Below are 14,769 nucleotides of genomic sequence, written 5' to 3' on the forward strand. Positions count from 1 at the left end.
CAACAACTTATATTTCATACCAGTAAAATTGTATTCCCTTCTTCACCATGGGGAATATGATTTTATCCATAGGAAAAATAAGTAGGGTTGAAAAAGATTCCAATACTATAAAGTTGCAGAAATTAATGGGTAGTAAAAATTCAAATACTAGGCAGCAAATAGGTTGGGAAAAAAAAATTAGAGTTTGGTAGCCGTCATCCATTGCACCATCTCCTCTCCTAGAGGAAAATTAAACACACCCCAAAATGCTCTCTCTATATCTCTCTCTCTACATCTCTATCTCTCTCTCTCTCTCTCTCTATCTCTCTCGTTCTCTCTCATAGCAATTACACCTTTCTCTCCCACCATTAAATGCAATTGCACCCTCTCAATACGCTCTGCAATTACTCCTCGCTGCCATACTTTTCTCCCTCTGCCCCCCTTTCCCCTTCCTTGGCCTTCTCCCTTTCCTGAATCACTTCTCTTCATCTTCATCTTCTTCTCCTTCCTCTTCTTCAGCTTCAACTTCCAAAACCTATTAGTACTACATACCAAATACAAACCTCTAATACACCAAACCCGTACGCCGGAAAACCACTTTCTGTGTCACCAAACAGTGGTTTCCCGGCACCAAGTTCAGCCCAAATCCGGATCTAAAGCCTCTCTTTCTAGGGCTTTTGATCAAGCGCACCCAACATCATATACATACACTGGTACATATTTTTCCAGCTCAGATTTTGCATGTACTCTCATGTCTTTTAATTTGTCCGATAACCCTTCTGTGTTCTCAAATATTTGTAACGTATCTAACAATTTTTTCAAAATTTTATTTGGCAGTTTGTGTTAGTGCAGCTAGGTTACGACAAGCACATAAGGAAACTTGGGTGTTACTGTTGAATACTCCGAGATATTCGTGGGCGTTATGTGTGTTTTTTCATTTGGATTTAGACTGATTTTTGGTCCGTCAAAAGCCGTATAACAATCGTCAACCCTTATCTTAATTTCTTCATATTCGTTCTCTCTATTTCTTCACCTACGTACAAAACAAAACAAAAACCAGATAGATATGGCTGAAGAGTAAGTGTGAGAGTGTGCGAAGACAAAACCCCATTTTGTCAGCTCCTTGTCTCTTTGTTTTTCACATGAAAAGTTCGCATTAGCCCCTTGTCCAGATCAGCCTCACAGAACCTAAAACAAGCTCAAATAGAACACCCCCTGCATTGGTGTGTGAGAAATTATAACCTCTAAAAATTTTGCAAATTCAGGTTTATATTTGGGCATTTTCCAGGGTTTGAATTATGCCGGCCGGGCTTATGATTCCGGCACGAAATATGCCGTCGATGATTGGTAGCAATGGGAATATTAGCGGCTTTGGATCATCTTCAGGACTCACTCTTGGTCAGGTCAGTGTGCTTAATTTGAGTTTGTTGTCTAATTGGAATATTAATTTATATATCCAATTCTTTGCTTTTCAAGGCTAATTTAGATCTAAATTTTCCCAATTATTTCGCTATTTTATCCAAAACAAGTTATTTCTGAACCAAGAAAATATTTCAATTAGATTTCAGATCCATTTTCCTAATTTTAATTTCTTCTCCCTCTTCATCTCTCTAAACGGTACTTAATTTAACATTTTAATTTAATCGTGGTTCTCGGGTTTGACCTCAGGTGGTCCAAAATTTTCTTTTTGTGGCAAAATCTGTCTCGGTATTAGAAAAAAGTCGTAATGCTTTTCTCTACACACACAGAGGCACAGAGATCTAAGTTCAACGCGTTTTTCTTGTACAATTTTTTTTCTTTCTTTCAAATAGTATTTTAATATGGACCAACTCATGGGCTAGCTCCATATACATTTTCTCGTACATTTTTGAGTGGTACATTTTGAGATGTCCATGTCCATATATAAATGTATGTGTATGCGTTCTTCTTTCTTGTTTTTTTTAGATTGAGAAACCATAAGCTTGCTAAGCCTTGGGATCAAAATCAAAATCTTAAAGCTCTCTGGATATGTTCCAGCCAAACTTGATGGAAGCTGGCCATCTGCACCCGCTGGACATGGCCCCAAACACATCCGAGAGCGACATTGCCCGAATCCGAGAGGATGACTTCGACAGCGCTACCAAATCCGGCAGCGACAACCCGGAGGGCGGTTCTGGTGACGACCAAGATCCTCGCCCAAAAAAGAAGCGTTACCACCGCCACACTCAGCATCAGATCCAAGAAATGGAAGCGTGAGTAGTATTTAAGCTCACATCTCCCTAAACAAGCTCTTGTTAATGAGTTCATAATGGTCCTTTAGAAAGAAAAAAAAAACTATGAATTAATGTCCTGTTTTTTTTGGGGGTTTTAGTTTCTTCAAGGAGTGTCCCCACCCAGATGACAAGCAGAGGAAGGAACTGAGCCGGGAATTAGGTTTGGAACCATTACAAGTGAAATTTTGGTTTCAAAATAAGCGCACCCAAATGAAGGTATATAATGTTTTGTTCATGACATGTTCTTAATTAAAATGGGTTTTGGAATATACACATGTTCTTAATTAAAATGGGTTTTGGAATATACACAACTTTGTTTTATTTATTTTTCTTTCTTAAATTTATTAGTTGCTTAACTTTTTTTTGTTTGATCTTTAATGTTTTTTGACAGACTCAGCACGAGCGTCATGAGAACACACAACTTCGTAACGAAAACGAAAAGCTTCGTGCCGATAACATGAGGTACAGAGAAGCCCTAGGCAGTGCCTCTTGCCCCAATTGCGGTGGCCCGACAGCTATCGGAGAGATGTCATTTGACGAACACCATCTGAGACTCGAAAATGCTCGATTACGAGAAGAGGTATAGACATTAAAGAATTTAGATAATATCGATGACATTTATTATTCACGGATATTTTACCTATTATGTCATTACGAAGAAGGGTAGCATTCTCTTATCAGATACGTGGCACCTTAGATGTCGCCAGACTGTTAATTTATTTCCTTTACTGTGCAGATTGACCGTATATCAGCAATAGCTGCGAAGTATGTAGGCAAACCAGTTGGGAATTACCCTCTTCTGTCTTCACCTGTTCCTTCTCGCAGTCCACTTGATCTTGGGGTTGGGAGCTTCGGGGGTCAGCCGGGCATGGCAGGAGAGATGTATGGAGGTGGAGACCTTCTGAGATCTATCAGTGGACCTAATGAGGCAGACAAACCACTGATAATCGAGATTGCAGTGGCAGCCATGGAAGAGCTAATCAGAATGGCTCAAATGGGTGAACCCTTGTGGATGACCAGCCTTGATGGCAACACCACCGTGTTCAATGAAGATGAGTACATCAGAACATTCCCTCGTGTTGCTCCAAAACCAAGCAATCATTTCAAATGCGAAGCTTCGCGCGAGAGCGCTGTTGTTATCATGAACCACATCAACCTTGTTGAGATTCTCATGGATGTGGTAAGCTTATTTACTTGTGTCATCAACATTGAATAAATATTAATTATGTCTTTAAATAGAGGAATAACATAAACCCTAATCATTTTTTGTTTTACTTCTTATCTTGTTCAGAATCAGTGGTCGACTGTGTTTTCTGGGATTGTGTCGAGAGCTATGACTCTGGAAGTGCTGTCAACTGGAGTGGCTGGAAATTACAATGGAGCCTTGCAAGTGGTATAATATATATATCTACTTTCACAATTCTATTATCTTCTCCCTTGTCATTAAATATTTTTAATAACATTATCTTGTCGTGGTTAATTATATGTTTGGATTGAATATATTATTTGTGATTTGGTAGATGACGGCAGAATTTCAAGTACCCTCACCACTTGTTCCAACTCGTGAGAGTTATTATGTGAGGTACTGCAAACAGCATGTTGATGGCACTTGGGCTGTGGTTGATGTCTCCTTGGACACTCTGCGCCCTAATCCTGCACCAAGGTCATGCCAAAGAAGGCCCTCTGGATGTCTCATCCAAGAAATGCCAAATGGATACTCAAAGGTAATGTAATTAATAATTATATATATATATTTATATTTATATACCAATCCTAATTCATATTTGACTTGCATCATGTAATTTAACTCATTACATTATTTGTCATTTAATTTTAAAACTTTTGGTGCTTTAGGTTACATGGGTTGAGCATGTCGATGTGGATGAACGTGGTGTTCACAATCTGTACAAGCAGCTGGTTAACTCCGGCAACGCATTTGGGGCGAAACGATGGGTTGCTACCTTGGATCGTCAATGTGAACGCCTTGCCAGTGCACTGGCATCAAACATCCCTACTGGTGATGTTGGTGGTAAGAACAATATAATTCAGTGTAACCAATTTTTTTTCTTCTGTATATATGGTGAGAAAATTTTGTGTTGGGCTATTCTTCTACGTTGTAGTATTGTCTAACATGAGACGTCCTCTTAAAAGATTGCATGTGTCTAATATAGCGTGCCGTGCATGCACGTGGATTCATTAATTAAGCCTTATTTTTTTCAAATGCATGATTAATTAGTGATTACAAATCAAGAAGGCAGAAAAAGCATGTTAAAATTGGCTGAAAGGATGGTCATAAGCTTCTGTGCTGGAGTAAGCGCATCAACCACTCACACATGGACAACGCTGTCTGGGACCGGGGCTGATGATGTTCGGGTGATGACCCGAAAGAGTGTGGATGACCCTGGCAGGCCTCCCGGTATTGTGCTCAGCGCCGCCACATCTTTCTGGCTTCCAGTTCCTCCCAAAAGGGTATTTGAATTCCTCCGTGATGAGAACTCTCGTAATGAGGTATGTGAGTTAATTATCCTTCGATTCTTAGGATGATGTATCAGATCTCAGAATAATGTACCAAACCTAGTACATGAACCAGAACTATAACTTCTTAAATACAAAAACAACTTTCCAATAAAAGCTAGCGATATATATGGATGCCAGGATACGGTTGGTTTCATTCTTTAAATGGCATATGCATACAAAGTTTTACCATTAATGGACAAGCATTAGCATATATGGAAATCACATGCACATTTCAAGTAATGTTTCTGAAAATGGAAAATGTGTATGATTTTCACATCACTCCTAATATGGAAACATGTTTTTTTCAGAAAAAGAAAAATGTGTGGTCTTGTTTTCTTTTCGGTCAATCCGAGAAAAACCAAGATGGAAGTTTAGTATTCTAAAATTATTCAAGAAATACATATAGAAATTGGTTCGACTAATTACTTGTGCTTCATGATCACTTGTGGTTGCAGTGGGACATTCTTTCCAATGGTGGAATTGTTCAAGAAATGGCACACATTGCTAATGGTCGCGACACTGGAAACTGCGTGTCTCTACTTCGAGTAAATGTAGCTTGATCTTATTGTTATAATTATTTTAATTTTCTTAATTAATCCATATTCTGCTCTTAATCACAATTGATAAATTATTAACCTTGCCCTTTTAAAAATGAACTCAATTTTGTAGAGTGCGAATTCAAGCCAGAGCAACATGCTGATACTGCAAGAGAGCTGCACAGACCAAACAGCTTCTTTTGTGATTTATGCTCCAGTGGACATTGTTGCCATGAATGTGGTACTAAATGGGAGTGACCCTGACTATGTTGCTCTTCTTCCTTCTGGCTTTGCCATCCTTCCAGATGGAGGAGGCATGGGAGATTCTGGCTCTGGTGGTTCCCTTCTCACTGTTGCCTTTCAGATTCTGGTTGATTCTGTCCCCACCGCCAAGCTCTCTCTTGGATCGGTGGCAACAGTTAACAATCTGATTGCTTGCACTGTGGAGAGGATCAAAGCTGCATTGTCTTGCGACACTGCATGAATTTCATGACATAACTTTAGTTAATTTTTAGGTAAAGTAATTACATGTCACATATATTACATTTGTTACACATGTAACAACCAATTCTTAGTTGGTCTGTTTAATAATTATTTATTATTTTTTTTTTTGGCAGTGTTTTGAGGTGAAGGAAGGAAGGTGAAAGGAGAGAACACAGAGACACAGATGGTGGTAAGGGATTTGGGCTTATACACAGGAGGAGAGAGAGAAGTCAAGAGCGCACCTTACATGATCCTTAATTTGTAACTTAATTAAGAGATTAGGGGTTCGGGATTTGACTTCCTCGAACGATGTTAAAGGCAAATTAAGCGCTTAAGACCTTATTTTTAGGATATTTGAACTTTCCTTTCAGTTTTCTTCAACCTTGGATTCAGGATTAGGGTTTTGCAATGGATATTGCTTTTCTATGTCTGATCGTTTAAGAATTTCTTTTTGGGAATTTTTTTTTTTTAAAAAAAAAAGGCTTTTGCTTAGGTAATTTTCTTTCAAACTGTTGTGTCTTTATTGAATTTAGACATTTGCTGATTTTGTTATGAAGTTACTTTTAGTTTGAGCTATGCATTACGAATTCAATAGAGTTGTTATTGGCATTCGGAAAAAAATTATCTTTCTCTTATATTTTCATGTTCAAGTAGAGCCGAAGATTTTCTTGGGTGTCAATAACAACTCCCATTCAAAGATAAAAAAAATTATCATTCAAAGATAACAAAATTATCTTTTATTTTTGTACTGGTAATACAAGGGGTTGATTAAAACAAACCAACAACGTCAAGACGTTTTTTTTCCCTTTGCTGGCTAACATATGTTGCAATACGCATAGAATCAATCTTGGTCCTTTCATTGTCGGGGGAGGAAATCAAAAGTCAACAAATTTTATCCCAATGATTGTTATGCCAGCATTCTTGATTTTATTTATTTATTTTAGGTCAAGCATTCTAGAAAATTTATCTAGATAATTAAGGTTAGTTTACGGTTGTGCCCCCGAAATTATAGTAAAACCTTACTTTGCCCATTGAAAGGTAAAGTGACCAATTTTGCCCCCTTAATTAAGGTTTGATATTCCACGTTGCCCTACATCGTCAACTCCATCCAAAAATCTATTAAAATTGATGATGCGACAGGAATGTTGTAATTTCATACACATGGATTATTTATTCAATACTTTTGGTGATGTGACAAGGTGGAGCCCACTTTTAGCATGGACAAAAAAGTAATTAACTTTTTTACTTTCAAACAATTAAAAAAGAGTGGTGATTTCCCACTCCTTTTTCTCCTATTTTATCCACTTACACTCCTTTTTAATAACTAAAAAAGGAGTGTAAATAGATAAAATAGGAGTGGGAAAATCATTGCCCTTAAAAAATCAAAGTAAATTTAGGTTTTAGCCAAAAAAAAAATTTCACTTTTAGAAAAAGCCAAAGTTTTTTTGAAAAAAGACAGAAAAACCTCTTAACTTTCAAATCAAAGACATGCAAATGTAAAGGATTTCTTAGAAATCCAAAATTAAATAAGGGTAATTTTGTCTACTTTTGCTTATTTTACAAAATTTCTCTCTCTTTTGTATTTTTCCAAAGTCTCCCAAAAATCAATTATATAACATAATAAAGTAAAATAAAATTGCTGTCAAGGGATCTCACAGATTGCTAGCAAATTGGCTGGTACATGTCTTGTCGAGCTAAAATTATCCCAAAGTCATAAAAAGGCTGTTTTGGGGTGAGCACTTTGAGAACCCATGACAACTGGAAATGCGAATCTTTCTGAAACGCTCAATGAGTTTCTACTAATTGTGCTCTCCTAGTTGGTGCATGCAAATGAAAAGAGTAGAAAAGTAGAAGTTGGAATAAATGGGAAAGATGGAGTTCCCACCCAACCACTCTTCATTTTTTTTGGTTCTGATTGCATATCGAGATTTCATAAGGTATTAATATATGCCATAGATCCACAGACAGGAAAGCAAGCTGCTGGGTTCTGGTACAGCAATACATAATGCCATCCATCTGTGCTTTTCTTTGCTTCATGGCAGTGAGTCCTTGGAGATGTGGTTGCAATTAATATTCTCATCAAATGATGTCCTTTCTGCACTTGCTATCTTGCAAGTAAAAGTGAAAGTCATTCAAATTGAAAACTTTTAACCATGTTGGACATGAACTTTTCACCTGCTTTTAACAAGCATGTTAAAAACAGGTCCCCTTCAAGACATGGATACTTCAGGTCACCAAGAAAACTCTTACATAAAGCTCCTTCATAATCACAGCAGCAGGGCACGTCCACTACTGACAAAGAGTTCCTAAGTTAATCCTCCTTGGTATACAAGTATGAAATCAATCTGGATACGAGATTTAAGACGTCATTAAGAGATAGTTATATGTTATATCTCTATTTTACCTCACCCCCAAAATTTGATAAATTACTAACAAGAGAGCAGCAGCAGCAAGCAGCCAGCTCAAACAAAAATATGCGCAGAACAGAGATATTCCCAACAGAAGGTAAAACCAGCAATGTCTAATAAACACTCTGACCTCTTTGTTGAAGTAAGAGATGAAGGGAGAAACTCACCAGAGTATTCACATACAATCACTAAAGAGGTGAACATCAAGCATGCACTAAACTGAAACACAATTGTCAAAACCTTCCAATCATCCATTAGAAGAGTTTCACCGATACATTGTGGACTTGATGTCATAAAGTGACAAATATAACACACACTTACAAAATCTCAGTCAGTCAGTCAGTTGTATCTCAAGCCTTCTTTTTCCTACCCAATGTAGGTCTCTTGCCAATCCTCGAACTAGTTGTGCTGGATGGTGGCAGCAGCCCACGCAGTATGGCCAAAACACCTAACCCCAGAAAAGGGAAGTACATATACAACAGCTTATCAGAAGCCTTGCCGGACTGAACCAGTTCTGATAATATAATAACCTGAAATTTTCACAAAACAAACAAGCGTTAAGAAAGAAAAAAAAAAGTACGAAGAAAGGTGTAGACAATCCAATAAGAAACAGAATTTTAATATTACAGACTTTGTATGTGGTGCAGAAACCAGAAGAACTCCACCTCCCATAACCCAATTACAATTCTCAACACCATTAGTTCATAGTTAGGCAGTGTTTAGGGGTTATTATTAACAGTTCAACAATATTCATGTGGCCTTAAGATATTGCTCACCTGCACAACTGCGGCAGTGTTTCGTTTCTTATCCAATGCAAGCTTAAAATGAGCGTTTACCAGATAAAATCTGATAACATACTGGATGAGTTGCGGGGGTTTCCAACTATACAACCAGATTGGCCAAATGCCATCATCGGAGTAACAAGCTATTATTCAGTTTGGTAGAATTTCATTGATTCTAACAGATAAACCAAGTAACATATTTTCAGAATTCTCTTAGCTGGCTAATTCTGTCAGGCAATTTGTAATTTTTAAGTAACAAAGTCTCATTGCAGGATTTGAAACAAGCATCAGGACGAATGTGTCTCCTTCAACCACCCACTTATTCACTTCATTTGCTTCTTTTTACTTTTAGATGTATGAATTTAATCACTCTAAAACCAACAGCTTGACTTATTAAACCACCCTCTTATTTGATACTACAATTAACCTATCCAAAATCCTATAAAATTTACTGGTTTGGGAAGATATATAACAAGAAAATAAGAAATTAGCCCAATTGAAAACGAGAAAAAGAAAAGAGATCTAACAAACCCAAGTTATAAAACCAAACAAAAACAACAAATTGATTATAAGTTAACAATGTATTAAAAGAAAGAAGCAAACTTTACCATGGAGGTGAACACAGAAACGCCATAGATCAAGCAGGTGGTGTTGAACCAAGACTTGGCAGCCAAAATTCCGTACAGGTTGGCAATTGAAAGAGGCCACTGAAAGAGCAGCTCGAGCCAAACGATCCCAACAAAGAAATGGGGCTTCTGGGCCACGAGATAATCGCCATATTGGCGCGCGTACCAGCTCTTGAGCTCAACCAACACGCTTGGGAAGAGGCTCTGAGGCAGGCATGTCTGCGCGTCGATTAAGGGCGCTGCAAGCGCAATTACGACGAAGAAGACGAAGAGTGTGGCGTCAACAAGCTTCACCAAAGCACCCATTTTGAATTCTTGAGGTTATATATATTTTTGCTTCCTACTTTACGATGTTTCTGTATGTGCTTCAATGGAGCTTTCCGTTTGCTCTGTGAAACCTTGTGTGCGAGGAAGGAGACGTATGCAAAATGTGATCTTAAGTCAAATTTCCTAATCTGAACGACGTGTCGTTTCTTAATATGTTAGGTTGCTTTGCAGACGCCTAGTCGTTTTGTTGTTGTTGTTGTCATTTTTTTGGGGACTCGAGTCGTTTTGTGCAGTCAAATCTTCTCCTGACTTGAACAGGAAATTTTCGGTCAAAAAAAAAAAAAAGGAAATCAAAGTTGCGGGGTGGAAAGGTCAAAAAAACTGTGAAAAAGAAAGTTAAGAACGAATCCTAATAGGAAATAGAAGCAGATTTCCCATAAGAATTAGGCAAAAGACTAAACCTATAAGAACCCCAAACTATGCGTTCAACTTTGCCATCCTCTCTGCTCTTGTTGTGAAGCTTCAAAAAAACCTCAAAAAGCAGGCCAATGAAGCCCTACGCTGCCACAAAGCTTTCTGCTGATGCGAAGCCTTTTTCACCCCTCTCGCCTCACTGCCATCAACCACCGCCGCTACATCATCTGCCTCATGTTCCTGTTCAAGCTTCTCTGCATCACCCAGTATTTTACCAACCGCAATATTATGAGGCAAGTAATTTTTCTGGTGGTGGCCATTGGAGTTGGCAATCTCCTCAGTATCACCAATTAGGGTTTAACAACATTCCTGTGCATCATGGTGTTGGGTTTTGTTATGGTCCTCCTCCGGTACCATTCGTGTTCGATCAAGGTCTTCCGCAGTTTAACATGCAGACTTTGAGGAACAAAATTGTTCAACAAGTGGAATACTATTTCAGTGATGAAAATCTTTGCAAGGATTATTTCTTGAGATCGCTGATGGATAACAAAGGATGGGTTCCGATATCCAACGTTGCTGAATTTAACAAGCTCAAGAGAATGTGCACAAACATGCCATTTATCCTTGATGTTCTGATGCAGCGCTCAACTCGTGTAGAAGTGCATGGCCACATGATACGACGACGTAATGAGTGGCAAAGGTGGCTTCCGGTTTCTGCAGGCTCAACGACAAACCCGCAAACTCAAGTTTCCTTGGAGGAGAAGGAATTCATGGAAAGCCTGCTAGTAAAGAACGTATATGGCGATGATGATGCTGTTGAGTTTGATGGTGGGTCGGTTGTGTATAATGCTTCTAATGGTGGTTTAAGTGGAAGACGAGCAGCCCCGGCCATGAAGACAGAGTGGAAGCCAAAGGCTTTCAAGTGTTGCTGAGTATGGGCGTAAACATTCTAAGGAAGACTGATTTGATCGACTGCTGGAACGAAATTTGAGCTACTTCTGTCTTCATGACAGAATACAAGAGGATGAGCCTTTTTTTTTTTTTTTTTTCTTTCTTTCTTTCTTTTTTGTGTGTCTTTTTTTTTCTTTTGTTTTGCATCTTCACGGAAACAGAAAAAAAAAAAAAAAAAAAAAAAAAAAAAAAGACTTTAAAAAAAACTACTGGTTGTTTCTTCTTTTTTTTGTCGGTTTACTTGGAAGATTTTAGGATTTTTTTTTTTTTTTTTTTTGGGGGTCTGAGTTAGAAGATTTTAGTTGTGTTACTGCCATCGATGATAATCTCCTTCACCTGTACCTCAATATTCTTATGTTGAAAAAGATAGACATGGGGATATTTTTTTTATGTAATGTCATGTTGTGGTACTCTTTTTACTTGACCGGATTTCCTCCGCTGGGGGTTTTTATGGCAAGGTTTTTAATGAGGCCACTTTTTAGCAATAGAGGAGCTCTATTTGTATTACTGTTGCTTAAGTTCTTACTTTGATTTTTTTTTTTTCAAAACATATTCTTATTATTATTATTTTTTTCTTTTCAATCAACGATTGTCGTCTTTTCTAAGTAAATTATTCCTTTGCAATTGTCATACAATGATGATGAATCCAATTCCCAAAACCTTCCAATGATTCATGACAAGAGTTTCATCAATACTTATGCTACTCTCAATAAAAAAACGTTTCATATAAATCCATCAACGTTTAAAACCTTTCACACAATGTTACAAGTTCACTAAGGTTGAACAAGAAGCAGGAGGAATGTGTCTCCCTCAAGGGAAAAAGAAATGACAAAAGGAAAATTGATGAAAGATTTGAGTTCTAAATCATCTTCTTATTCTTTGGTGGGCCCACCCTTTTGGTTGTTCCTCCGCCACTGGTTGAAGAAGTGGTGGCGGACGGAGGAGGGAGCAGCCCCCGCAGGATGGCCAGGAGAGCAAACCCCATAGCAGGGTAGTACAACTTTAACATTTTATTAGATGCCTCGCCTGACCCTATGAGCTCTGCTAATATAGCGCCCTGCAATTTTTACTAAGCCATAAGCCAGAAAATATGTAACATTAATCAAAATCAATTTGATTAAAATCTCAACTAATTTGACATATCATAAAAAAAGAAGAAAGGCGAAAAAGTCATCTTTGATCAAGTGTAATTTTCAGTTTTACCACTTTGGTTCTTATAATTTCAATTCTGTCAATTTTATCATTAGAGTTTTAAATTCCTTCAAATTCAAGGACATGTTATAAATTCTGTCAAATTCGGATGAAAATTCCAAAATTAAACTACATAGATCAAATTGCCCAAATTAAACTATAGGAATCAAATGTGACTTTTTACCATTAGAAAAAAAAAACACAGGTTTACCATGGTGGTGAAGAAAGAGGCGCCATAGGCCAAGCAGGTGGTGTTGTACCAGGGTTTAGCAGCCCAAATCCCATACAAGTTGGCGACCAGAAGAGGCCACTGGAATACGAGCTCAACCCAGATGAGGCCAACGAAGAAATGAGGCTTCTCTTTGCCAAGATAATCGTCGAACTCACGTACGTACCAGTTTTTGAGCTCCGCCAGCGAGCTTGGGAAGAAGCTAGCTGGCAGACACAACTGGAAGTCTATCAGCACCGCGTTCACTGCCGTTATGGCAAACATCACAAAGAGTATGGCGTCGATTGTCTTCACAAAAGCACACATTTTTGTTTTGACCTTTTGAGGCTCTGTTTTTGCTCTGTTTTGCTCTGTTTCTCTGTGTGATATTGCAAAACTGGATCTTGGAGATGTTGGGAGGCTAGTTGGCTGAAGTCTACTGCCATATTTAAATACGTGTTTGTACAGGTTGGTCTTTGTTTAATAATCCATCACTATCATGCATGTTAATTTCAACAAATTTTGTATTATTGTTGGACAATTTGACACATATATAATATAGTCAAACTCTTCTCTAATAATGCATCTCATAAATTGTTCTTGGCAAACATACCATTCTACAAAAATCAGAACATTTTGTTCTCCAGATATGTTTCCACCATACAATTATATGAATCTTCTGAACTAGACACAAGCTAGGCAAATAGCAATCACAATGTTGATCTCACAATGAGATGGATCATCAAGATCACAGAACTTTTGAGTTGCAGAGTAAAAATTTAAACTTTCTTCTTCCTACCGGAAGCAGGTCTCTTGCCAATGGTTGCAGAAGACTTGGTTGATGAGGTTGGTAGCAGCCCACGCAGTATGGCCAAAACACCTAAACTCAAGAAAGAAAAGTACACAGTCAAGAGCTTATCAGGTGCCCTTCCTGACCCCGTCAATTCTGCAAATATAGGCACCTGAAAATTCAAGACAATGGAGAGAAACAATAACAATTAGTGCGAGATTAATTAATTGACACGAATCTTGATTTATTGTATACAACATGTCGAGAAACCGTTACATATATTATCTTAACTAACCACTATTTTGTATATCATTTCTCTAATATGAGTCTCACGTCTATCAAAAAGGATTTAAGAATTACCATAGAAGTAAAAAGAGAGATGCCATAGCTCAAGCACGTGATGTTGAACCAAGGTTTGCCAGTCAAGATTCCATAAAGGTTGATGAACACGAGAGGCCATTGAAAAACAAGCTCAACCCACATGATCCCGACATAGAAATCGGGCATCTCCGTCATGAGATAGTCGCCCGACTCGCGGGCATACCAGTTCCGGAGGTCCACCAGAATGTTGGGGTAGAGGTCGCCGGGGAGACATGCTTGTGCTTCGATCAATGGCTTTTCGAAAGCAATCGCCAGGAGCAAGAGGAAGAGCAATGCATCAATGAGCTTGACAAGAACACCCATTTTTTTGTTGGTGAAGTTTGGAGGTTTGGCCTAGCTATGTTTGCGAGGAATGGAAAATAGCTAGCCAGGGAGAAATGAGAATGGTAGCAAAATGAGGATCTTGGGACGTTGAATATCAACATTGGGTGAAATTTATATGGGGACGTTTTGACTCACTCGCACGCACAGACATCAACTCTTATTAGGCGACATGTTTGGGACATTCGAAATGTTTGGTTATGGAATGTACTTGGCAAAAACATTCTCATATTCCAAAATTAACGAAATGGAAAAAGAAAAATTAAAGATGAGTAGCGTCAATTTCATGCCAACGAACTCAAGTTTAGGAAATAATTTCGATCCTCGATTTCATACCATTAGTTAAAATAGTGTGTCTGCCTATTTTACCTAATCCTTGATTCCATATATTAGAGTAGTTAGCATATCAATTTATAAAATGAAAAAAATAAAAAGACGTGAATTTATAAAATAAAATCACGTAGAGTGTTACTGCACATATAAAATCACATGAAGGGGTCTCATAGTGATGATATCAATAGAATAGGACTTTTTTTGTTTTTCTTTTTCCCAATAGGACTATTTGCTAACGTAATAGTGTTATTTACTATTTGATACTTTTATTTGGAGAGCACTTTCCCAAGAAAAGGAAAACACTCTCTTACGTGCGACACGACGCCGTTT

At 38.0% G+C, this 14,769-nt stretch overlaps 4 protein-coding genes across 7 annotated transcripts; 1 reads left to right on the forward strand and 3 right to left on the reverse strand.

Moving 5' to 3' along the window:
• The first annotated feature begins 324 nt into the window (after positions 1 to 324).
• On the forward strand, positions 325 to 6,193 carry HDG2 (homeodomain GLABROUS 2). 4 transcript variants are annotated; one of them, XM_089050658.1, is made up of 13 exons: positions 325 to 692; positions 817 to 1,382; positions 1,924 to 2,210; positions 2,330 to 2,447; positions 2,623 to 2,811; positions 2,968 to 3,411; positions 3,523 to 3,624; positions 3,752 to 3,955; positions 4,086 to 4,260; positions 4,468 to 4,739; positions 5,204 to 5,299; positions 5,418 to 5,799; positions 5,902 to 6,193. In XM_089050658.1, exons 3-12 carry the CDS (start codon positions 1,987 to 1,989, stop codon positions 5,766 to 5,768), a joined length of 2,175 nt encoding a protein of 724 aa, XP_088906784.1. In that variant the 5' UTR covers positions 325 to 692; positions 817 to 1,382; positions 1,924 to 1,986; the 3' UTR covers positions 5,769 to 5,799; positions 5,902 to 6,193. The 4 variants fall into 4 exon arrangements, with proteins under 4 accessions (XP_088906784.1, XP_088906785.1, XP_088906782.1 ...); XM_089050659.1 differs by having other exon boundaries at positions 5,204 to 5,293; XM_089050656.1 differs by having other exon boundaries at positions 1,996 to 2,210.
• Positions 6,194 to 8,268: 2,075 nt separating this feature from the next.
• LOC103329393 (uncharacterized) lies at positions 8,269 to 10,005 on the reverse strand. Its single transcript, XM_008231856.2, has 2 exons — positions 9,566 to 10,005; positions 8,269 to 8,705 (listed from the first exon to the last, which is right to left on the reverse strand). The coding sequence occupies exons 1-2, from the start codon at positions 9,887 to 9,889 to the stop codon at positions 8,526 to 8,528; spliced, it is 504 nt and encodes a 167-aa protein (XP_008230078.1). The 5' UTR covers positions 9,890 to 10,005; the 3' UTR covers positions 8,269 to 8,525.
• Positions 10,006 to 11,928: 1,923 nt separating this feature from the next.
• On the reverse strand, positions 11,929 to 13,016 carry LOC103329446 (uncharacterized). The gene is made up of 2 exons (XM_008231921.3): positions 12,618 to 13,016; positions 11,929 to 12,272 (listed from the first exon to the last, which is right to left on the reverse strand). The coding sequence occupies exons 1-2, from the start codon at positions 12,939 to 12,941 to the stop codon at positions 12,075 to 12,077; spliced, it is 522 nt and encodes a 173-aa protein (XP_008230143.2). The 5' UTR covers positions 12,942 to 13,016; the 3' UTR covers positions 11,929 to 12,074.
• Positions 13,017 to 13,199: 183 nt separating this feature from the next.
• LOC103329392 (uncharacterized) lies at positions 13,200 to 14,209 on the reverse strand. The gene is made up of 2 exons (XM_008231855.3): positions 13,765 to 14,209; positions 13,200 to 13,576 (listed from the first exon to the last, which is right to left on the reverse strand). Exons 1-2 carry the CDS (start codon positions 14,086 to 14,088, stop codon positions 13,394 to 13,396), a joined length of 507 nt encoding a protein of 168 aa, XP_008230077.2. The 5' UTR covers positions 14,089 to 14,209; the 3' UTR covers positions 13,200 to 13,393.
• Between the last annotated feature and the right edge of the window lie 560 nt (positions 14,210 to 14,769).

Source organism: Prunus mume, linkage group LG4 (genome assembly GCF_029339155.1).
Source record: "Prunus mume cultivar Tortuosa linkage group LG4, ASM2933915v1, whole genome shotgun sequence".
Classification (NCBI taxonomy): domain Eukaryota; kingdom Viridiplantae; phylum Streptophyta; class Magnoliopsida; order Rosales; family Rosaceae; genus Prunus; species Prunus mume.